Raw genomic sequence first — 26,093 nt, forward strand, 5'->3', positions numbered from 1 at the left:
GGGAGAGAATTTTAGGGGAAGCTCGGCTTCCCTTGTTGTCTCTGAGAAATCGCCCCTGCATCAGACAGAGGGCTGGGGGCCGTTCTGTCCCAGAAGGTGGAGGGGGAGGAACGTCCTGTGCTATACATTAGCCAGAAACTGTCAATGCGGGAAGGCAGGTACAGCACAATAGAGAAAGAGTGCCTTGCCATCAAGTGGGTGGTCCTCACCCTCCGGTACTACCTACTGAGATGCACTTTCACCCTCTGTTCAGACCACGTGCTCCTCCAGTGGCTCCACCGCATGAAGGATGCCAACGCGTGGATCACCCATTGGTATCTTGCCCTCCAGCTATTCAAATTTGAGGTGGTCCACAGGCTGAGGGCGCAGACGGTGGTTGCGGACTTCCTGTCCCATCAAGGGGGGGGGGGTGTCCGCTGCAGGCGGGACGACTCCCCAGCCTGGGTCGGGCAGTAAGGGTATGTGGCAGTTTCAGGTTGCAAGTTAATACAGTTTCAGGTTGCAAGTCTGGATGCCATGGCGAACTCTATTAAGTGACAGTTTTCCAAAGTACTCCTGAGCCCATGTGGCTATATTTGTCACATTAGCATGATGGTTTCTCAGGCAGTGCCACCTGAGGACTCAAAGGTCACGCACATTCAACAGTGGATTCCAACCTTGCCCTTTACACACTGAGATGTCTCCAAATTCCTTGAATCTTTTCACAATATGATGTACTGTAGATTTTGAAAGACCTAAAATCTTTGAGATTTTAGTCTTGAGAAATATTCTTTTTCAGTTGACTAACATTCTCTCATGAATTTTGGCACAAAGCAGTGAGCCACACCCCATCCTTGCTTGCAAAGACTGAGCCTTTGGTGCTGCCCCTTTTATACACTCTCTTCCAAATTTTTTTGAGTGTGTTGCAGGCATCAAAATCTTACTTCGTTTACAGTATATTTATTAAATACAATTAAGTTGATCAGTAAAACTAGTGAAAATTTTTCTTTGAACTTTTGTCAGTTAAATAAAGATCACACGAATGAACAAATCACAGATTTTTGTTTTAATTGTATTTTGTAAAATATCCCAACATTTCTGGAAATGGGGTTAGTATTATAATGAATGCAATAAAGGCTCATAATTTGGTGCATATTTTTTCAAGGTCAACCAAAAAAAACAAAATACTTTTGGCATGGATGCTACTTAAAATATTTCACAAAAATTCCACTCCTAAGAGCATACAGTATACAGTATTGTTTCAGTACAGTTTATGTCTTTATCTCTGTTATACCATGTGTGTGTGTGTGTGTGTGTGTGTGTTACTCTTCTTACTGTATATTACCTGCATCCTACATTGGTTCTCTTTAAATGTATAAGTGTGCTGGCCTGGGAAAACTAATCCCAAAGAATGTGGACCCAAAGTCCTCCCCTATTCTGCCCACCTTTTTTGGGAAGGCTTTCCACTATATTTTCAAGCATATCTGTGGTAAATTCTGTCCATTTGGCCACAAGAGGATTAGTGAGGTTGGTCACTGACGTTGGGCGAGAAGACTTGGCACTAATTCAGAATTCCAAATCATCCCAAAGGCGTAGGAAATGGCCATGTATGGGTGTGATGGTCAGGTGTTCACATACTTTTGGCCATATAGCGTATATAAACTACTACTTTAACGTTACCATGTACCTATCTGGATGAGAGTAAAATGATCAGATTATGAAATGACAGTGGAGCAACTGCAATTGATGAAAGTCCTCCAGGTCCACTTGTAAATTTAATATAAATGTCCTCTATCATTATAGCTTATTTTATTTTCTAATTATCCACATGCTTACAAAATGTACATAGTTTAACATTTCAACCAGAAAACAGTTAATCCTGTTAACAGGAGTTCTGATTTTCTGTCTGTTGTACTATTTTCCTGCAACTGATGTTTGCAAATTATATCAAATTATATTTTATCTCTGTCATACTTCCTGTTATAATTGCATGCAGGTTTTTCAGAAGCAAGCAGAAAACTGAGAAACACACAGGAATCAGTGAATCAAGCGCAGGTTTACTTGTAAATAAAAACAGCAATCTGGTAAACCTTGGGAACAATATTTGGACTTGTCTTCACATAGCAATGCATAGAGTTCTGTTATATGTGTCACGTCCATACCTGCTTTCATCTCAAGACTTCACTTCCCAGAATTCATAGTGGCCTTCAAATATGGTGACCACAGACGACAACAACCATCCTGCACTTCACCACTCACAGTCTCCAGAGCTCGAATCACACACACCTGAGCTCATTCACTTCACAGTCACAGTATAAAAGGACTTTCAGTTCACTCTTTGTGAAGTGTACACTCAGTTCCATGTGTCTGACTTGGCTAGGCCTTTTAGTATTTTTATTATTCATGTCATATTATTATTATTATTATTATTACGGTTTGACATTGTTTTGTATTTTGGACTTTGCCTTTTTGATATTGCCTCTGACATCCTGTTTGTGCCTTGCCTGACCTTTGCCTGTTTTTGTTTGTTTGTTTGTTTGTTTGTTTGTTTGTTTTTAATTCTGATTTTGGCCTCACGATTTGGATTTGTCTGTCAGTTTGCCTGAATAAGCTCTCTTTCATCTTTTATATCTGTCTGTCACCTGTATTCATGACATACGGTTATGGCTGGACTTATTAATCTCTAATGTCTGCCATGACATACAATGAAAGAAGAAAAGGTAAAAAAGAAGATACACATCAGTGTAATGTAATATAATACATTATTAGGTATAATTGTAAAATAAATCAATACTTAAAGTTCATCTCATGTGTTGGAGAATATGTATAAATCATTTTTTAAATATTTTTAGAATGGCAAGAAATAGGTTTTTGGGGGGGTTAGAGTTGGGGGACTTAGCTGCCCTCTGGCAGATTTGTTCCCCCCGCCAGTATGTCGACTCCATGGCTACAACCTGGACATAAATATTTGTACAGTACAGAACCTATTATCATGGTTCAACCTAATATTTTTATTTATTTTTTTTAATCAAGCATTTACATGCTTGCTGAAGCTCATTTCCTTACAGAAGCAGATAAAATTGGCATAAAATCTCTAAAATGCATGAAAAAGAAACTACTTTTGAACTCCTACCAGAGGTTTTTGGTTCGTTTTGGTTGTCACATTCGCTCTTCGCCTCAGCATCTCGAACAGGTTCACTTTCAGCAGTCGCGTTCAGCCGTGACTCATGTAGTGTCTTCTTGGACTGGTTTTCTTTTAATTTATGTTCATTGGGGTTCTCCATGCTATCTGCTTCCTAGAATATTAAAATATAGGATATTAATAAATAAGAAGCAAAAAGGCACATAGTGTTGTCAGACACTGAATCCTGCACATCTTAAAATGAAAAAAAAAAATCATAGCATAGTGGTGTTAGTTATCAAGAGGAAGGCCTGTTGTTTTGATAATGCATCTGACACTGAATAACTGTCATCCAACTGGATATGACTCATTTACAGCTGCATCTGTTTTCATAATGCCTTAGCATTTTGGTAGCTGCTTCTGTCTGTCTGGGAGCAGATCAGAATAAATCAGGCTTCTGGGTGTCAAGTTGAGCTTTGAGGAAAACAAAACAAAAATACCAAGATTAAAATGAAAAGTCGACACACACATCTAAGCACACGCGGTGTCTGATCACAAAAACACATTTTTACGATTAAAAGAAAAGTTAAAACCTCATTATTATGTACACGGTTCTTCCGGAGGGTTTACTAACCTCGAATGTTCTCTTCAGATTCTGCAGAGTTAAATTCCAGCGCATCAAAAACACCGTCGCTTTACACTTTCACTTTCACTTTGAATCGCTTATGCACGTGACGCAACTTTCATCTTCAGCACAGTCGCATTGCGCCCACATCTTGTATCTGCTCGGGGTTCACTCACTGAGCTCGATATAAAATCTGGAGAGCTCATAGCCTATTCCCAGCTGTAGAGACGAGTGAAGCCATCTGGCCACCATCTTACCACTCACATCGCGTGTGTTTGGCTTCTGTGTTAAACGCCATCGTATCCGATCAAACTTGCCCCAAGAAAAGTATCTCCTGACTTTTTTCCCCTTTCTTTACCTCCTCTTATTTTCTCCACTTTACCACCATTCCATACATATCGTTATAGCACTCCCTTTCACTATTGTTTTTTTTTCCTTTTCCAGTCCAGTCTCTGATCATTTGTTTTGAACAGCTCTTTTACTACTAACTATGTCAGCAGAGATTATTTCAGTTTTTCTCTTCTACAGTGTATCTTTCTGTTTCGTATATTTCTTCTTCCTATCAATCTATCAATTATACCAACACAAAGGTTATGCAACACTTCCTTTCTGTTTAGGACAGTTGTTGAAACAGGATTATTTTCTCATGTTATTTACCATTTTCACTTCATTCCCGCAGTCATGTCTTAACAGGATTTATTGGTCATATTGGTCACAAGCTGCATGAATATTGTGACCGTGAATTGTGTGACCAATAAATACTGTGAAGATGTGACTGTGAGAATGAAGTGAAAATGGCAAATAACATGAGAAAATAATCCTGTCTCAACAACTGTCCTTAACAGAAAGGAAGTACTGCAAAGCATTGAAGTTTGAAAATTACAAAACTGAAATGTCCAAGGAAGAATTAAATAAATGTCTAAAGCTATTCTATACCTCGGCACGACAGCAAGGCAGCACTTTCGCATCTCATCTCATTATCTCTAGCCGCTTTATCCTGTTCTACAGGGTCGCAGGCAAGCTGGAGCCTATCCCAGCTGACTACGGGCGAAAGGCGGGGTACACCCTGGACAAGTCGCCAGGTCATCACAGGGCTGACACATAGACACAGACAACCATTCACACTCACATTCACACCTACGCTCAATTTAGAGTCACCAGTTAACCTAACCTGCATGTCTTTGGACTGTGGGGGAAACCGGAGCACCCGGAGGAAACCCACGCGGACACGGGGAGAACATGTAAACTCCACACAGAAAGGCCCTCGCCAGCCACGGGGCTCGAACCCGGTCCTTCTTGCTGTGAGGCGACAGTGCTAACCACTACACTACCGTGCTGCCCGGCAGCACTTTCGATAAAACAAAAACACTAAAGTCAATTAGTGCAGCCATTGTTAGGTTTTTAAGAAGTCTGCCTAAGCAGAAATCATTTTGTTGGACGTTTTGTATAAAGTTATTTATTGAATTTGTAAAAAATAAAAAAGCTCTGTTTTTCCACTCAATCTCGTCGTACATGGTTTATAGCCGATTCAGTGCTACGCGCCTCGTCAGCTATCAGCTCATGTACGACTCGATTTCATTGAATAACTGTTAATTGGTGCCAGTGAACTTTTTATTCCAGATCTTCCCACCCTCATCTTTTAAGTAAAACTGCAATTAGATCATGTAGTAAGATAACATATGGCATCTTTTATATGTCTAAGAGTTAGATGAAACATTCACTTTTAGCAACCAGTCAAACAGACGAAAGAAGATTAAATAGTATATACACAATACAGCTTTCATAAACCCCCTAACTATGCTTCATGGACCCCACTTGAAAACCTCTGTACTAACAGAAGGAAACAGGCAAAACGAACACATATTTCCATGGGACAAGAAGTCATTTCATGATCTTACCCTTTATAATATGTTCATCTTTTTTTTTTTTAGCATGATAGAGGCTTAAAATAAATAATGGTCAAATTAGTAAATTAACAGCTACCTGATATTTTATGATGTTTGTAATTCTGGCCAGTGATTCACTGTTTCTTTGACACTGCAGTAATCCCTGATCCTCATAAAACAGACAGTCGACTGTGATCAAATTCTTCCTCTTTACAGCTCTGCTGCTGTCTGGTACAACACACTCTCGGTCAAACGTGTGATGGAGCACCACCAGGACAGCAGGTTTGGTGTCTGGAGAAAACATCAAATTCTTATTAACATCAAGAGAGAAGAAGAGAGGCTGGTGAGGGAACAACTTTTTACAATAAATTGCTGTGCGAGAAAGAATAAGACACTTCAGGACATCCTGTCATAGTAAAATAATCAACTTTATGGTGTGGTGGTAACAGTAATTCTGCTTTGTGTCAGGCCACATCACACCACCACGTCACTGATTATTTTTCTGTAACTTATTATCTATTTCTTATATATTTTCATACCGGATTCCTTCTGAAGTTTTTTCACTGCATCTTCAATGTCAGTTCCAGCTCGCGAAACAACAGGGCAGAAAACCAGAATGAAATCACACTCATCTACATTTTTCACCTCCTGCAGACCTGGTCTTTGGGCTTTAAGATGGTCTATGACTTTCTGATGAGCATTTAATGTCTTTCCAACAAGAAGAACAAAAAACTTCTTTCCTGAGATTTCATCTGTTATCTTTCCTGTAAATAAAAAATAGGAATCAATCAATCAATCAATCAATCAATCAATCAATCAATCAATCAATCAATCAATCAATATTATTAAGATATTACCCACGATGGATATGTTTGTGGATCATCATCAAATGGCCTGTGCTCCCCAAATAAAATAGGGCAGACTGGGGATGACTGTATCAATTTTTCCTTTTAATGTTGCTTTTGGTAAAAAATAAATAAATAAATAAATAAATAAACTAATAATAATGACAAATAATCATTAAAAGCTGTAATACTGTAATATTGTGATACCATCGTACACTTGATTTACTCTAATAATGACCATTATTGTAATTAATGACCATTTAGTTGATGAGAAATTTTGTTAAGCTACTTTGTATAATAAATTTATACTCATCCTATTTCCAGAAGAGTTGGGATATTTTCCAAAATGCAATAAAAACAAAAACCTGTGATTTTTTTTAATTCACGTGAATATTTAACTGACAAAAGTAAACAGAAAAGATTTTCAATAGCTTTACTAACCAGCTTAATTGTATTTTGTAAATATAAGCGAAGTTAGAATTTGATGCCTGTAACATACACAAAAATGTTGGGACAGACATTATTACCATTCTATTACATCACCTTTACTTTTATAACACTTTTTAATCATATGGGATCTGAAGATATGAATTGTTGCAGTTTTGCAATTGGAATTTTTGTCCACTCTTGCTTGATACAAGAATTCAGCTGCTCAACAGTCCATGGTTGCCGTTGTCCAATTCTCCTCTTCATGATACACCATATATTCTCAATAGGAGACAGATCTGGACTGGCAGCAGGTCAGTCAAGCGCACACACACTGTCTACAAAGCCACGTTGTTGTAGCCCATGCAGAATGAGGCCTGGCATTGTCCTGCTGAAATAAGCATGGACTTCTTGGGGAGAGACATTGCCTTAATGAATATGTCTCTCTAGAATCCCAATATATGTCCCAGTATATCAATGGTAGCTTCACACACATGCAACTCACCCATGCTGTGGGCACTGATGTCCCCTGTGGCAGCGGGGGCATGGCTGAGCGTCAGTCTGTGAATGGAGGGCGGAGTCAGGGAAGGTGAGTGGTCATATTGCTACACCTGTTGTCAATTAACGTGTGTTTGTGTGTCTTACAGTGACAGTGCCCTATAAAAGGAGTGAGAGGAGGAGAGCTCAGCCCCAGAACACGATAGTAGTCTGTGTGTATGAGTGTGTGTTTGTGTGTGTCCCCAACGGACAGAGCTGTGCTGAAAAATAAAAATAAAAATAACTCAGAAGCAAATAACAGCCTGACGTACTTCTGTGCTCCACCCACATCTATAACATTTCTACAGTGGTGCCGAAACCCGGGAGTGCAGAAGGGAACAGCCCCATGGAGTCCTCGCTATTTAAAGACCTTATCCATGCCTGATCACGGTGGTGTAGTGGTTAGCGCTGTCGCCTCACAGCAAGAAGGTCCGGGTTCGAGCCCCGTGGCTGGCGAGGGCCTGTCTGTGTGGAGTTTGCATGTTCTCCCCGTGTCCGCGTGGGTTTCCTCCGGGTGCTCCGGTTTCCCCCACAGTCCAAAGACATGCAGGTTAGGTTAACTGGTGACTCTAAATTGACTGTAGGTGTGAATGTGAGTGTGAATGGTTGTCTGTGTCTATGTGTCAGCCCTGTGATGACCTGGCGACTTGTCCAGGGTGTACCCCGCCTTTCGCCTGTAGTCAGCTGGGATAGGCTCCAGCTTGCCTGCGACCCTGTAGAACAGGATAAAGCGGCTAGAGATGAGATCCATGCCTGATGGGCTTGCCGCACTGCAGCTCCCCGCCAACAGCCGGCTCGTGTACACAGACCTCTGAAGAGCCATCCTCCAGCGTGTTGGCTGTTCCCCAGAGCAACAGCGGCAGCGCTTGGAGGAGGTCGGCCGACCATTCGCATTCAGGCAACAACTCCGGGACGCCTGCCGGCGGTGGCTGAGGGCAGATGCCCGCGACGCCGAAGGAATTATCGACCTGATGACACTGGAACAATTAATCGCGCAACTTCCGGAGGAATGGCAGAGTGGGTCCAGTGTCATCGCCCAGCATCACCCGACAGTGCCATTTTGGACATCTCCAAAATCAGTGCTCCGCAATGGAGGTGGGCGTGGTGGTCTGGGTCCCCGACGCACCAGAAACCACCTTTGATCAGGCCGGAGTGTATCATATACCGGTAAGTCTCCATGGGGATATGTACCAGGCTTTGGTGGATTCCGGCCATAACCAGACCTCAATCCACCAAAGCCTGGTGCAAGGTGAGGCATTGGGGAGAGCACGAGTGGTGAAGGTGTTGTGTGTGCACGGGGATGTTCACAATTACCCTTTAGTGTCCATCTACATTCTATTTCAGGGTGAAAAGCATAGTGTAAAGGCAGCAGTTAACCCTCGTCTCACCCACTCACTGATTTTGGGGACTGATTGGCTGGGTTTTAAGGAGTTAATGACACACATAGTAAGGAGTGGGTCCTGCAGTAATCTGTCTGGGGAAGACCCCAGACTAGCATTGGTGGGAGAAGCTGTCACGGAGCCATCTACATCAGCACCACGTCAGGGCGATACGCAGAGTGAGGAGCACCCCGTCCCTCCTCCCTCTTTCGGGGATTCCCTTGGGGCTTTCCCGTTAGGCAGTCATGAGACGGGACTCTGCGGCAAGCATTTGACCAAGTAAGAGTAATCAATGGTCAAATTCTCCAGCCAAATGCGACGCCGGCCTTCCCCTACTTTTCTATTATTAAGGATAGGTTATACTGAGTGACACAGGCCACTCAAACTGGCAAAAAGATAACACAGTTATTAATCCCAAAGAGCTGTCGAGAACTCATATTCCAGGCGGCTCACTTTAATCCCATGGCCAGACACTTAAGGCAGGATAAAACACTAGCCCAAATAATGTCCCGGTTCTACAGGCCAGGGATTTGTGGGGATGTCCGTTGGTGGTGTGTGGCGTGCCGCGTGCCACGAATGCCAATTAGTAAATCTCGCGGCCACTCCAAAAGTGCCTTTGCGCCCTCTCCCTTTAATCAAGACCTCTTTTGAAAGAATTGGGATGGATCTCGTCGGGCCATTAGTTCAGTCAGCACAGCGATATCACTTTATTTTAGTTCTGGTGGACTATGCAACGTGATATCCAGAAGCAGTCCCTCTCCGCAATATCTCAGCACACAATATTGCAGAAGTGCTCTTCCGCTTTATCTCCCGGGTCGGGATTCCGAAAGAAATCCTGACAGACCAAGGCACTACATTTATGTCACACACACTGCGCGAACTGTATGGGTTACTGGGGATTAAGCCTATCCGCACCAGTGTCTATCACTCACAAACTGATGGCTTAGTGGAACGTTTTAATCAAACTCTCAAAAACATAATTCAGAAGTTCGTAAGCAAAGATGCACATAATTAGGATAAGTGGCTTGAGCCCCTGTTATCTGCAGTACGAGAGGTCCCGCAAGCCTCCACAGATTTTTCACCATTTGAATTATGATATGGGCGTAAGCCATGTGGCATTTTGGACATGCTATGTGAAAATTGGGAGGAGGGACTTTCATCTAGTAAGAATGAAATTCAATACGTTCTCGACCTGCGTGCCAAACTCCACACACTCATGCACTTAACCCAGGAGAATTTGCAGCAGGCGCAAGAACGTCAAATCCAACTCTATGACAGGGGCACGTGCCTTAGAGGGTTCACATCGGGAGACAAAGTACTCGTATGATTGCCTACTTCGAGCTCCAAATTGATCACCAAGTAGCAAGGGCCCGTCGAGGTCACATGGCAAGTCGGGGACGTTAACTATGAGGTGAAGCGAATGGACAGGGGTGGGGCATTGCAAATTTACCACCTCAATCTGTTAAAACTTTGGAATGAGGAGGTTCCTGTGGCATTGGTGTCAGTAATCCCAGAGAAGGCGGAGCTGGAGCTGGAGGTTCAAAAAAGAAAATTGACATCGCCAACCACTCCGGTCCCTTGTGGAGACCACCTCTCCCCGGCCCAACTCACGGAGGTAGTCCAGTTGCAGAAGGAATTTTCCGACATGTTTTCGCCCCTGCCCAGCTATATCCACCTCATAGAACACCACATTGAGACGCCCCTGGGGGTGGTAGTGCGCAGCCGCCCTTACTGTCTGCCCAAACACAAAAAAAAGGTGGTCTGGGATGAACTTGAGGCCATGCTCGAAATGGGCATAATCGAGGAGTCCCACAGTGACTGGAGCAGCCAGGTGGTCCTGGTCCCCAAGACCGATGGGTCGGTCCGGTTCTGTGTGGACTATAGAAAAGTCAACACGGTGTCTAAATTTGACGCTTACCCAATGCCTCGCATTGATGAGCTGCTCGATCGATTAGGCACTGCTCATTTTTATTCGACACTGGATTTAACAAAGGGATATTGGCAGATCCCCTTGACTCCTCTATGTCGAGAGAAAACAGCCTTTTCCACACCGTTTGGCTTACACCAATTTGTCACACTTCCTTTTGGGTTATTTGGGGCTCCCGCGACATTCCAGCAGCTCATGGACAGGGTTCTCCGCCCCCACACCACCTACACAGCTGCGTATCTCGATGATATTATCATCTATAGCAATGACTGGCTGTGGCACCTCAAACACCTTAGGGCCATCCTAAAGTTGCTGAGGCATGCGGGTCTCACAGCTAACCCAAAGAAGTGTGCAATTGGGCGGGTGGAAGTATGGTATCTTGGTTTCCACTTAGGCCATGGGCAGGTGTGTCCCCAAATTAATAAGACAGCAGCGATTGCAGCCTGCCCAAGGCCCAAGACCAAAAAGGGGGTGAGACTGTTCCTGGGGCTGGCTGGCTACTATCATAGGTTCATACCTAATTATTCGGATGTCACCAGCCCACTGACTGATCTCACTAAAAAGGGAACACCAGATCCGGTCCAGTGGACGGAGTAATGCCAACAGGCTTTCTCTAGGGTAAAGGCTGCACTGTGTGGCAGGCCACTGTTACACTCCCCTGACTTTTCTCTCCACTTTATTTTAAAGACGGACGCATCAGACAGAGGGCTGGGGGCTGTTCTGTCCCAGAAGGTGGAGGGGGAGGAACGTCCTGTGCTATACATTAGCCAGAAACTGTCAATGTGGGAAGGCAGGTATAGCACAATAGAGAAAGAGTGCATAGCCATCAAGTGGGCGGTCCTCGCCCTCTGGTACTACCTACTGAGACGCACTTTCACCCTCTGTTGAGACCACGTGCTCCTCCAGTGGCTCCACCGCATGAAGGATGCCAACGCGTGGATCACCCATTGGTATTTTTTCCTCCAGCTATTCAAATTCGAGGTGGTCCATAGGCTGAGGGCACAGACGGTGGTTGCGGACTTCCTGTCCCATGGGGGGGGGGGAGGTCCGCTGCAGGCCAGAGGGTATGTGGCAGTTTCAGGTTAATACAGTTTCAGGTTGCAAGTCTGGATGCCACGGCGAACTCTATTAAGTGCCAACAGTTTTCCAAAGTACTCCTGAGCCCATGTGGCTATATTTGTCACATTAGCATGATGGTTTCTCAGGCAGTGCCACCTGAGGACTCAAAGGTCACACACATTCAACAGTGGATTCCAACCTTGCCCTTTACATACTGAGATGTCTCCAAATTCCTTGAATCTTTTCACAATATGATGTACTGTAGATTTTGAAAGACCTAAAATCTTTGAGATTTTAGTCTTGAGAAATATTCTTTTTCAGTTGACTCACATTCTCTCATGAATTTTGGCACAAAGCAGTGAGCCACACCCCATCCTTGCTTGCAAAGACTGAGCCTTTGGTGTTGCCCCTTTTATACACTCTCTTCCAAATTTTTTTTGAGTGTGTTGCAGGCATCAAAATCTTACTTCGTTTACAGTATATTTATTAAATACAATTAAGTTGATCAGTAAAACTACTGAAAAATTTTCTTTGAACTTTCAGTTAAATAAAGATTACACGAATGAACAAATCAGATTTTTGTTTTTATTGCATTTTGTAAAATATCCCAACATTTCTGGAAATGGGGTTAGTATTATAATGAATGCAATAAAGGCTCATAATTTGGTGCATATATTTTCAAGGTCCACCAAAAAAAACAAAAAACTTTTGGCATGGATACTACTTAAAATATTTCACAAAAATTCCACTTCTAAAAGCATACAGTATTGTTTCAGTACAGCTTATGTCTTTTTCTCTGTTATACCATGTGTGTGTGTGTGTGTGTGTGTGTGTGTGTTACTCTTCTTACTGTATATTACCTGCATCCTACATTGCTTCACTTTAAATGTAGGAGTATGCTGGCCTGGGAAAACCAATCTCAAAGAATGTGGACCCAAAGTCCTCCCCTATTCTGCACACCTTTTTTTGGGAAGGCTTTCCATTATATTTTTAAGCATATCTGTGGTAAATTCTGTCCATTTGGCCACAAGAGGATTAGTGAGGTTGGTCACTGATGTTGGGCGAGAAGACTTGGCGCTAATTCAGAATTCCAAATCATCCCAAAGGTGTAGGAAATGGCCATGTATGGGTGTGATGGTCAGGTGTTCACATACTTTTGGCCATATAGCGTATATAAACTACTACTTTAACGTTACTATGTACCTATCTGGATGAGAGTAAAATGATCAGATTATGAAATGACAGTGGAGCAACTGCAATTGATGAAAGTCCTCCAGGTCCACTTGTAAATTTAATATAAATGTCCTCTATCATTATAGCTTATTTTATTTTCTAATTATCCACATGCTTACAAAATGTACATAGTTTAACATTTCAACCAGAAAACAGTTAATCCTGTTAACAGGAGTTCTGATTTTCTGTCTGTTGTACTATTTTCCTGCAACTGATGTTTGCAAATTATATCAAATTATATTTGATCTCTGTCATACTTCCTGTTATAATTGCATGCAGGTTTTTCAGAAGCAAGCAGAAAACTGAGAAACACACAGGAATCAGTGAATCAAGCGCAGGTTTACATGTAAATAAAAACAGCAATCTGGTAAACCTTGGGAACAATATCTGGACTTGTCTTCACATAGCAATGCATAGAGTTCTGTTATATGTGTCACATCTGTACCTGCTTTCATCTCAAGACTTCACTTCCCAGAATTCACAGTGGCCTTCAAATATGGTGAATACAGACAACAATAACCATCCTGCACTTCACCACTCACAGTCTCCAGAGCTCGAATCACACACACCTGAGCTCAATCACTTCACAGTCACAGTATAAAAGGACTTTCAGTTCACTCACTCTTTGTAAAGTGTACACTCAGTTCCATGTGTCTGACTTGGCTAGGCCTTTTAGTATTTTTATTATGCTGATTCTGGTTTGACATTGTTTTGTATTTTGGACTTTGCCTTTTTGATATTGCCTCTGACATCCTGTTTGTACCTTGCCTGACCTTTGCCTGTTTTGTTTTGTTTTTATTCTGATTTTGGCCTCACAATTTGGATTTGTCTGTCAGTTTGCCTAAATAAGCTCTCTTTCATCTTTTACATCTGTCTGTCACCTGTATTCATGACATATGGTACGGTTATGGCTGGACTTATTAATCTCTAATGTCTGCCATGACATACACTGTAAAAAAAAATCTTATCAAATTTACAGTGAAAAACTGGCAGCTGTGGTTGCCATTTTTTCACTGTAAAAAATACAGTGTATATGGCTTTACGGTAAGGTATATCAACACTTGTAAAAACAACAGTTTGAAAATGTTCAATTTTACAGGTATTCAATGTACAATAATCAATACATAACTGTTAATTTTACGGATATTCATTGTACAATAAACAATGATGGTTACAAGCAATGATCTACTAGACAGATATATATTTTTTTAGAATTTATTTTGGGCTTTTTTCACCTTTATTGGATAGGACAGTGCAGAGACAGGAAATGAGCTGGAGAGAGAGAGAGAGAGACAGGGAGGGATCGGGAAATGACCTTAGGTCGGAATCGAACCCGGGTCCCCGGATTCATGGTATGCCGCCTTAGTCGACTGAGCCACGACGGTGGGCATTTTTTTAAACAGGGCAATGATGTAATTTTAACTATCACATTCTGTTTTAGTATTACAGTTTGTCTGTGTTTAAACTACAACAATTTGTAAATTCTACAAAAAAATATGATCAATTCAACATATTCTTACTGTTAAATTAACAGTGGTATTTGGTTAGGAGTTTTACAGTATATTGATGTAAATTACATGCTGCTTCATTGTTTTTGTATTTACAGTTTTTTATGTCATGATTTTACATAAATTCACTGTTAATTCTACGGACATTTTTTACAGTGTACAATGAAAGAAGAAAAGGTAAAAAAGAAGATACACAGCAGTGTAATGTAATATAATACATTATTAGGTATGATTGTAAAATAAATCAGTACTTAGTTTATTTCATGTGTTGGAGAATATGTATAAATCATTTTTAAAATATTTTAGAATGGCAGGAAATAGATTTTCTTGGGGGTGGGGTATTTAGCTGCCCTCTGGTAGATTTGTTACCCCCTCCATTACATTGATTCCATGGCTACAACCTGGACATAAATATTTGTACAGTACAGAACCTAGTATCATGTCTCAACCTAATATTTATGGTGTTTTTTTTTTTTTTAATCAAGCATTTACATGCTTGGTTCAGCTCATTTCCTTACAGCAGCAGATAAAGATGTCATAAAATCTCTAAAAAGCATGAAAAAGAAACTAGTTTTGAACTCCTACCACAGGTTTTTGGTTCGTTTTCGTTGTCACATTCACCGTTCATCTCAGTGTCTTGAACATTTTCACTTTCAGCAGTCGCGTTCCGCTGTGACTCACATACTGGCATCCCAGATGGGTTTTCTTTTAATTTATGTTCTTTGGAGTTCTCCATGTTATCTGCTTCCTAGAATATTAAAGTATAGGATGTTAATAAATAAGAAGCAAAAAGGCACATAGTGTTGTCAGAAACTTAATCCTGCACATCTTAAAAGAAAAAAAATCATAGCATAGTGGTGTTAGTTATCAAGAGGAAGGCCTGTTGTTTTGATAATGCATCTGACACTGAATAACTCTTATCCAACTGGATATGACTCATTTACAGCTGCATTTGTTTTCATAATGCCTTAGCATTTTGGTAGCTGCTTGTCTGTCTGTCTGGGAGCAGATCAGAACAAATCAGGCTTCTGGGTGTCAAGTTGAGCTTTGAGCAAAACAAAACAAAAATACCAAGATTAAAATGAAAAGTCGACACACACATCTAAGCACACGCGGTGTCTGATCACAAAAACACATTTTTATGATTAAAAGAAAAGTTAAAACCTCATTATTATGTACACGGTTCTTCCGGAGGGTTTACTCACCTCGAATGTTCTCTTCAGATTCTGCAGAGTTAAATTCCAGCGCATCAAAAACACCGTCGCTTTACACTTTCACTTTCACTTTGAATCGCTTATGCACATGACGCAACTTTCATCTTCAGCACAGTCGCATTGCGCCCACATCTTGTATCTGCTCGGGGTTCACTCACTGAGCTCGATATAAAATCTGGAGAGCTCATAGCCTATTCCCAGCTGTAGAGACGAGTGAAGCCATCTGGCCACCATCTTACCACTCACATCGCGTGTGTTTGGCTTCTGTGTTAAACGCCATCGTATCCGATCAAACTTGCCCCAAGAAAAGTATCTCCTGACTTTTTTCCCCTTTCTTTACCTCCTCTTATTTTCTCCACTTTACCACCACTCCTTACATATCGTTATAGCACTCCCTTTCACTGTGAGACCGACCCAAATGACTAGAATTTAGCCCCTAACTGAAGCTACTTCAGTCCAAGTGAATCACCTTTAAATTAATCTGTAGTATTCCTCCACAAAGCAGGCCATTCAACTAATGAAGGTAGCAGACGCATGATTCCTCAAATGCAACGCTTTATTAAGAAATCATTTCAATATAAAAATATATTTAAAAGGGGTGGCGGCATGGTGGTGTAGTGGTTAGCGCTGTCGCCTCACAGCAAGAAGGTCCGGGTTCGAGCCCCATGGCCAGCAACGGCCTTTCTGTGCAGAGTTTGCATGTTCTCCCCATGTCCACGTGGGTTTCCTCCGGGTGCTCCGGTTTCCCCCACAGTCCAAAGACATGCAGGTTAGGTTAACTGGTGACTCTAAATTGACCGTAGGTGTGAATGTGAGTGTGAATGGTTGTCTGTGTCTATGTGTCAGCCCTGTGATGACCTGGCGACTTGTCCAGGGTGTACCCCGCCTTTCGCCCGTAGTCAGCTGGGATAGGCTCCAGCTTGCCTGCGACCCTGTAGAACAGGATAAAGCGGCTAGAGATAATGAGATGAGATGAGAATATATTTAAAACATGCAACTGTAGCTCCAGTATAACTTGTATGAATTGGGCCTCAAGAAGCAGCAGTGTAGCAATGCGACATAGGCTCAGTCCCCCTAACCCCACAAACCAAACAAATAATCACAGCACTCTACAACAAAAGCCAAATAAAAAAATACAAACCCAAATAATAAATGCACACTCAATAAGACCTGTTACAAGAGACACCCAAATGAAAATAACCCACAGCCAACAAAAAAAAACAAGATATGCACGTTAGCCAGTACACTTAGATGTAATTACCCAAGCCAGTACTGAGAAGTTACAATGCAATATAAAAAAAATAAATTAAAAAAAACACAAATTATCCAAAATCAAAAATGGACTTATTGGACAACACAATACAAACAAACAGACACACAAACCAACACTCAAGCACAACACAGTTAATGCAAGACACAGACGACATCATTCACCCTCACACTCACACAAGTAGGAGACACGTCACCACACACGCACAACGTAGACACCAAACATACCACAAGCACACCAAGCCACCATACAATGGCCCACAGGAAAAGTGGAGAGCATCGGCCTTAGATTAAGACCCGTGAAGGTAGTTTAAAAACGTTAAGCCGAGTAGCAGAAGATGGCAGTAGAAAGCAGCAACCGCAGGCAGCATATGTACCAAGCCGACTCAAAACAGCAAAGCGGCAACAGCGAAGCAGCAAAGCAGCAGCCAACAAGTTTCTGTGGCGGTGCGTTTTGAGCTTACGACCAGGAAGCACTATAGTCGTCCCACACAACACAGCCTCGAACTCGAAAATATTAACCCCGAATCTCAAGGTCCACTTTCAAGCGTAGGAGCCCTTGACAAACATCCAGCATACCCAGACAAACACAGCCAGTCTACCCGTCTCCACACAAACATGAGCTGCAATCACAACACCTGTGCCTTAAAAAGGCCAACTGCACTGATGACTAAATTAATGCCATGCCCCCGTTCTCACCTCCATTGCGCTTCGTCCTACCACAACTGTTATTGTTTTTTTCCTTTTCCAGTCCAGTCTCTGATCATTTGTTTTGAATGGCTCTTTTACTACTAACTATGTCAGCATCTATCTATCTATCTATCTATCTATCTATCTATCTATCTATCTATCTATCTATCTATCTATCTATCTATCTATCTATCTATCGACAGTTGTTGAAACAGGTTTACTTTCTCATGTTATTTGCCATTCTCACTTCATTCTTCAACTTTGTTGGAGGAGGTTATGTTTTTGCCCCTGTTTGTTTGTCTTTTCCCAACATAACTCAAAAAGCAGTGAATGGATTTTAATGAAATTTGGAGGAAAGGTGGGCCATGGGCCAAGAAACAACTGATTAGATTTTCATGCAAATCCAAATATGTGGCTTGGTGGAAGTATGCACTCTATCGAGTGCCCTCTACTAGTTCACTTTTGATATCATTCAATATTCAAAACTATGGATTCATATTCACTCCAATTATATAATACTTCATCTAGTCCTGGGTATGACTTGGAACTGCAACCGGTGGTGAGTCTCAGGTCCAGGAGGACTTGAGCATTGGGGAAAGTGGAGTTAAAGTATATATAGTATAGTAAACTTTATTATCCACATGTGGGGCAATTTGTTGTACAGCCAGCAGAGAATAAAACACAATACAACAAAACATACAGCATACAATCATAATGAAAACAAGGTGCACAGATATTACAGGGAGACCGATCATGACAGACTGTTGTTTATGAGGCCAATAGTTACAATAACAAATAAACTTTTAAATTAAATTAAATTAAATTAAATTAAATTAAATTAAATTAAATTAAATTAAATTAAATTAAATTAAATTAAAGTTACCCCTTTAATCACCATTGCTCCCAGGTCCACTCTGACCTGGAGTGGTAGCACTTGCCTGGGTTCCAGCTATGGGTTAAATAGTACATCACCAATAAGGTGCTGGCAGCAGGGTGCTTTTCGGTGCAGTGTGGCAGATGAGCCCAACAGGGTCAATGGCATACCACCAGATGACATGCAGAAGAGCTACTCAAATGGCCAATGGATGGTGTAGGTATCATGCCACCATTCTGTGTCTAAGAACTACAACTCCCAGTCCTCTTCCGCGTGACCTACGTCACGCGTGGGCAGGATCATCTACGTCAGTCCGCCATGCGCGCATAAGTCCAGGCGGAAGCTCCGCTCTTTGTCTCTCGTGTCCGGATTCCAAGGAATCTAGACGCACAAAAGAGATGCTCTCAAACCCGAAAACACTTCTTTCTTGCAAGATTCACCATCCAGCGCGTTCTGTGCTTAACCACTGGCCAAGGTAAAAGTCCAGAATAGCACGATCTTTAAACTCAACCTGAGTTACAACCGGTTTATTCGTATTAGAAGTGACGTCACGACTGCAGCTCAAACACAGTTTTAATTTGTAATTAGGAGCGACCAGAATTCCTCCTGATTGAAGTTCTGTGCACATTAATCAGAGACTTTCCTTTCATCACGAATGACGCATCGGATCAAGAGAAGTTTTCTGTCCACGGAATCGACTCACGGAATCGACTCACGTGCTTCATGAACAGCGAAGCTCTGCAACGGCGAACATCTTCTCAGAACTTTGCTAGAGGCAAGATATTGAGTAAAATATATTTGGGCATAATAATTAAGCTAGTTTTAGGAAGTTGCTTTATTGAAAGTGTGAATTTAAACCCAGGTTTATTCATTACACTATTAGACATGCAGTGTGTCAAATTGAATTGTTCTGTTTGTTTAATCTCATTTGTTTTAATAGGCTGTGCATGTCTCTCTCTTTCTCTTATTCTCTTACTAACATAATTCTCTTAACACACATTTTGATCTTATTAAGAGTTCAGGGGTTGGGTAATGTTATGAGTGTGGAATCCTTTTGTTACTGAGAAAACACGTGCTCAACAGGCTTGACCAGGCCTGATACACTTTAGATAGCTTCCCTTTTGTCTTAGCTTAGCAACACGAAGCTAATCTGGGCCTACCTCATGCTCAAACACATTTTGGTTAGCTATACAGAACTAGCCTTTTGTCTAAACACAGGGTCAAGCCCCTCCTCCACACTCAACATACCAAAACATCAGATAAGAACATTCCAAATTTTATAGCTCCCTCATACACACACACCTTGGCTCAGGCCTATATATATATATATATATATATATATATATATATATATATATATATATATATATATATATATATATATATACACACACCTCACTGCTTGTATATATTGATTATTATTTTTATCTTTGTATAATAAATTCATTTATTATCAAAGCTGTGTGTATTCATCTTGTTGGTGTGAACAATATCTGAAGTCCCCAATCGCAAAGAATTCAAAAAGGTGCAGATTTATGTAATATAGTAAGTGATCAATAATAATTTGGAAATATACCATAATCTAGCTGTTTGGTAATTTATCCAGGATTAATGGTATGATTCACTAAATGATTCATTGTATGATTCACTAAATGATTCATTGAACGATTCACTGAATGATTCACTTCAAATGAGACTGATTCTATGGTATGATTCAATTCAAATGAGTCAAAGTAAACGATTCATTGGGATTGATTCATTTTAATTATTAACCTTCAAATTTAATGAGACTGATTTAATGAGATTGATCACTTAATTTCAATAATTAACTGATTGCACCCACAGTAAATTGGTGCCTCGTGTGAGGAGATTGGTTTGTTGACTTCTGGAATATTGTTCAACGACAAAAACTATCAGTTGATTCAGCAACTGCTAAGATATTCTCAGGTGTGTTAAAACGGTTAACAGTAGCGTGATAACCATATCACAAATACTCCTAACCTATTCTTAATTTAGGATAAGAGATAGCATTTCCAAACAAACCTTTTTAATTAATCACATAGTTAATGTTAATTAATAACAATTAGTTAATAATTAGCTCATTGATTAATTATCTAGTATCCAGCCTAAGTAAAATGGCATCCCCTCGTGTCTCAAAAATGGAAGACAACGCTCAAGATGTGTCTCTCCTTGAGGTCATCGCAGATCTCATTCACTGCTCTGCCTCCGGGAAGGCAAACATTAAGAGCACGAGTGAGAGTGAATGCCAAAACAACATAGACAATTCAACCAAACATGAGACAGATCCAAAAAGAACAACTTTTAATGTCCAAGCGGCACTAGGTAAGCTATTCCTATCATACTTCCAAGATGCTGATTCAGAAATCAGACGCCTCCGCGGAGAGGTTGAAAGGCTGACTACCAGCAATGCCGAGCTGACAGCCGATAATAATGATTTACATAGGGAGCGTGAGCTCTTGAAGACCTCCCTTGATGATTGCACCGAACGGCTAGAGAAAGCCGAAATGGTTGCTAAGAGGGCTGCCCAGGAGCAGACCCCCCAAGAGCAGCGCGAGGGGCGTGAAAGACCCCAAACAATGCGCCAAAGCTCAGAGCGGGAAGAGGCGTCCAAACCGGACACCGTAAATGATCTGGTCGAGGACCAGACACCCCGCCAAACTCCATCAACTCGCTACTCGACTCCGTCGTTTAGCCAAGATGGAGCCATCCTGTGCTCATCCGGAGCCCAGGACCCTAGTACACCCAGGTCAGTGTGCTACAGTACTCCTGATCAATCTTCAGATGAATCAGACTATGAATCTAGTGCGAAACGGAAGCAACACCAGAGTAGCTTAGATAGTGAGTGCTCAGAAGAGCCAAGAAGGTCGCACAAGGATGTGCACCAAACCCTTCGCTTATGGCAAATTGACCTACTTGCCAAAGATGTCGAACAATTCGATCCCGACAATCAAAGAACAAATGTAAATGACTATTTACGAGAAATTGATCGATGCCTAATGGACCTGCCGAACGCCACAACACACGAAAAACTTAAACTAATCTGGAAGACCTCCAGTAGTAGCGTTCGTGCCTTTTTAGAGACACTACCCCCAAACATTCACGATAGTTACTCGAAACTTCGCAATTACATGAGGGAAGAATATGCGCCATACATGGACGAAACCTCCGCGACATTGTGTGCATTACAAATCAAACAAAAACGGTCTGAGGCGCCTCGTGAATATTATAGACGGCTACGTACTGCCTATTTCCAAGGTAGTAACGTACCAGGCTTGGAAGAAGATAGAGGTTTCAAATCTCTTTTCTTACATAATCTCCACCCAAGCGTGCGGACTCAAGTCGCACTGACGTGTCGACGAGCTCACTATTCGATGAGGGAAACTAGGCGACTAGCCCAAATGACCTGGGAGACCATTGTCAAAACCGCAAACGGAAATGATGATGAACCCAGAGTCCTTAGGCTCCAGGATGCAAATGGGCCCCCGCTAACCTTAGAAGGAGGCGAAGCTCCAAAACGGGGACCCCCCTGGAGAAATCCCGGTCCGAACCGCCTCTTGCCGAACCATCACAAGGGTGAGTGGAAAAATCGACAAGGTAAGGCCAGGAGGGACCGAGGGCGAGTCCACAGTGACTATGGCAATCGCCCATCACATGAAAAGGGTCATAGGGAACAAAATGGTTGGCAGCAAAACCGTCATCCCCGCTCTGACCAGAAACGGCAGAAGCGTTCCAACCGTAGCTCTAAACGTAAGGGTAGAGACGACCAACACAGTGACTCAGACCAACCTGGTGAGTTCCCCTCAGAGCTGGACTCTTTAAAAGCCCAGTTGGCTGAGATTAAAGAACTGTTACAGGAGAGGTCAGACCCCTCAACAGATAAAACAAAAGAGCCCAAGAAAAATGACAAAAAGCTATTCGCTGGCATGACTAGGCCAGGAACCACGGGTATATCTCGTGAAAGGGGGAGGAGATCCCTCTGAAACAGCAGGCGAGGGTCAGGATGTAGAGCCCCCCCTGGTGGCGAAGGCAAACACACAAAACGCACCTCTCATGTGCGCTAAAGTCTTCACCACCATCTCTCAGACACACGGCTCTCACAAGGCAACCCAATCCCAACCAAGCCCTGCGACATAAACTTAGTCAACTTCACACAAAACAAAACCGTTCCCCGTCGCGTATCGCATTAGGACATCTAGGCCTAATCAAACGCTTTCATATCGATTTCCATGATAATCAAATCAAACCTTGTTGAACAATCCTCACTCCAAAAGGGGGTGGACGACAGCTAGGCCCATCCTGTCCACCTAGCTTGTACGCATCACTCAACCATAAGCGTACACTAACATTCCCGGTCAGACTTCACCAACCCAATGAAGTAATAACCCTTCAGTATAACATGGTAGATAAAAGACTAAAATCCGCTATTATTACTAGTGTGTATTCATCGCAAATACACCTGGCATATAGTCTTGGCAGTGCTATCCTCATTTTTGTGAATCCACAAGACTTAGAGATATGCACCCCCACTAAAGACATCCACTGGGTCTGCCCAGGCAACCCATACATAACACTATGCCAAGTTAGATAAGATGGTCTGTGTCCCTGACAGCTTTAGCCGCAGTAGCGCACGCTCTCTGGCCAGACCACCCACTGCTATTACCAAACACAGAAGATGTCTAGAAGATTAGGTTTGCCAACCCAAACACTAATACTTCTTTCCTTCCTTCAAGTCTTCTCTTTTCTTGTTTTTTTATGCATAAGAAATTGAACACTACATGTTTCATGTTCAATGTTTAATATATTTTTTTTTATGTGATTTTGATCTAGTTAGTTAGATAGTGATTATATGCCCAAAATGCCCATAGTGAGTATATGCCCAAAATGCCTCTGTCTCCAACTGTCTTACTGGAACTCACAAGTTTACACAGTCTTCACAGGACACCATGAACTGTGCAGAACAAGTCTACCTCAAGGACTATGGACACAGCGATGATACATTACGGTGCTCTCAGTGCTACGACTCCGTCATACCCCTGAGACCAAAAGGGGGAATGTAGGTATCATGACGCCATTCTGTGTCTAAGAACTACAACTCCCAGTCCTCTTCCGCGTGACCTACGTCACGCGTGGGCCGGATCATCTACGTCAGTCCGCCATGCGCGCATAAGTCCAGGCGGAAGCTCCGCTCTTTGTCTCTCGTGTCCGGATTCCAAGGAATCTAGACGCACAAAAGAGATGCTCTCAAACCCGAAAACACTTCTTTCTTGCAAGATTCACCATCCAGCGTGTTCTGTGCTTAACCACTGGCCAAGGTAAAAGTCCAGAATAGCACGATCTTTAAACTCAACCTGAGTTACAACCGGTTTATTCGTATTAGAAGTGACGTCACGACTGCAGCTCAAACGCAGTTTTAATTTGTAATTAGGAGCGACCAGAATTCCTCCTGATTGAAGTTCTGTGCACATTAATCAGAGACTTTCCTTTCATCACGAACGACGCATCGGATCAAGAGAAGTTTTCTGTCCACGGAATCGACTCACGGAATCGACTCACGTGCTTCATGAACAGCGAAGCTCTGCAACGGCGAACATCTTCTCAGAACTTTGCTAGAGGCAAGATATTGAGTAAAATATATTTGGGCATAATAATTAAGCTAGTTTTAGGAAGTTGCTTTATTGAAAGTGTGAATTTAAACCCAGGTTTATTCATTACACTATTAGACATGCAGCGTGTCAAATTGAATTGTTCTGTTTGTTTAATCTCATTTGTTTTAATAGGCTGTGCATGTCTCTCTCTTTCTCTTATTCTCTTACTAACATAATTCTCTTAACACACATTTTGATCTTATTAAGAGTTCAGGGGTTGGGTAATGTTATGAGTGTGGAATCCTTTTGTTACTGAGAAAACACGTGCTCAACAGGCTTGACCAGGCCTGATACACTTTAGATAGCTTCCCTTTTGTCTTAGCTTAGCAACACGAAGCTAATCTGGGCCTACCTCGTGCTCAAACACATTTTGGTTAGCTATACAGAACTAGCCTTTTGTCTAAACACATGGTCAAGCCCCTCCTCCACACTCAACATACCAAAACATCAGATAAGAACATTCCAAATTTTATAGCTCCCTCATACACACACACCTTGGCTCAGGCCTAGGGGCCTAACACACACACCACACATAAACACACAGACATATATATATATATATATATATATATATATATATATATATATATATATATATATATATATATATATATATATATATATATACAGTGGTGCATGAAAGTTTGTGAACCCTTTAGAGTTTTCTATATTTCTGCATAAATATGACCCAAAACATCATCAGATTTTCACACAAGTCTTAAAAATAGATAAAGAGAACCCAGTTAAACAAATGAGACTAAAATATTATACTTGGTCATTTATTTATTGAGGAAAATGATCCAATATTACATATCTGTGAGTGGCAAAAGTATGTGAACCTCTAGGATTAGCAGTTCATTTGAAGGTGAAATTAGAGTCAGATGTTTTCAATCAGTGGGCTGACAATCAGGTGTGAGTGGGCACCCTGTTTTATTTAAAGAACAGAGATCTATCAAAGTCTGATCTTCACAACACATGTTTGTGGAAGTGTATCATGGCACGAACAAAGGAGATTTCTGAGGACCTCAGAAAAAGCGTTGTTGATGCTCTTCAGGCTGGAAAAGGTTACAAAACCATCTCTAAAGTGTTTGGACTCCAGCAATCCACAGTCAGACAGATTGTGTACAAATGGAGGAAATTCAAGACCATTGTTCCCTCCCCAGGAGTGGTCGACCAACAAAGATCACTCCAAGAGCAAGGCGTGTAATAGTCAGTGAGGCCACAAAGGACCCCAGGGTAACTTCTAAGCAACTGAAGGCCTCTCTCACATTGGCTAATGTTAATGTTCATGAGTCCACCATCAGGAGAACACTGAACAACAATGGTGTGCATGGCAGGGTTGCAAGGAGAAAGCCACTGCTCTCCAAAAAGAACATTGCTGCTCGTCTGCAGTTTGCTAAAGATCTCGTGGACAAGCCAGAAGGCTATTGGAAAAATGTTTTGTGGATGGATGAGACCAAAATAGAACTTTTTGGTTTAAATGAGAAGCGTTATGTTTGGAGAAAGGAAAACACTGCATTCCAGCACAAGAACCTTATCCCATCTGTGAAACATGGTGGTGGTAGTATCATGGTTTGGGCCTGTTTTGCTGCATCTGGGCCAGGATGGCTTGCCATCATTGATGGAACAATGAATTCTGAATTATACCAGTGAATTCTAAAGAAAAATGTCAGGACATCTGTCCATGAACTGAATCTCAAGAGAAGGTGGGTCATGCAGCAAGACAACGACTCTAAGCACACAAGTTGTTCTACCAAAGAATGGTTAAAGAAGAATAAAGTTAATGTTTTGGAATGGCCAAGTCAAAGTCCTGACCTTAATCCAATGGAAATGTTGGGGAAGGACCTGAAGCGAG

General features: G+C 41.8%; 1 protein-coding gene across 8 annotated transcripts in view; it reads right to left on the bottom strand.

The window, feature by feature from the left end:
- Positions 1-15,896, bottom strand: part of LOC132875719 (uncharacterized) — a 43,195-nt gene extending 27,299 nt beyond the window's left edge. For 3 of the 8 annotated variants that reach the window (XM_060912712.1, XM_060912711.1, XM_060912710.1), the window contains exons 1-5: positions 15,731-15,895; positions 15,111-15,273; positions 6,151-6,375; positions 5,709-5,902; positions 3,113-3,275 (exon numbers count right to left, since the gene is read on the bottom strand). In XM_060912712.1, coding sequence (XP_060768695.1) covers positions 3,113-3,275; positions 5,709-5,902; positions 6,151-6,375; positions 15,111-15,273; positions 15,731-15,775 — 790 coding nt within the window. In that variant the 5' untranslated portion in view covers positions 15,776-15,895. Of the gene's footprint in view, positions 1-3,112; positions 3,276-3,475; positions 3,707-3,734; positions 3,870-5,708; positions 5,903-6,150; positions 6,376-6,472; positions 6,571-15,110; positions 15,274-15,730 lie in introns of those variants that run through there. The other 5 variants (XM_060912713.1, XM_060912715.1, XM_060912716.1 and 2 more) reach the window with 5 other exon arrangements.
- Between the last annotated feature and the right edge of the window lie 10,197 nt (positions 15,897-26,093).

Source organism: Neoarius graeffei, chromosome 28 (assembly GCF_027579695.1).
Source record: "Neoarius graeffei isolate fNeoGra1 chromosome 28, fNeoGra1.pri, whole genome shotgun sequence".
NCBI classification, from domain to species: Eukaryota; Metazoa; Chordata; class Actinopteri; order Siluriformes; family Ariidae; genus Neoarius; species Neoarius graeffei.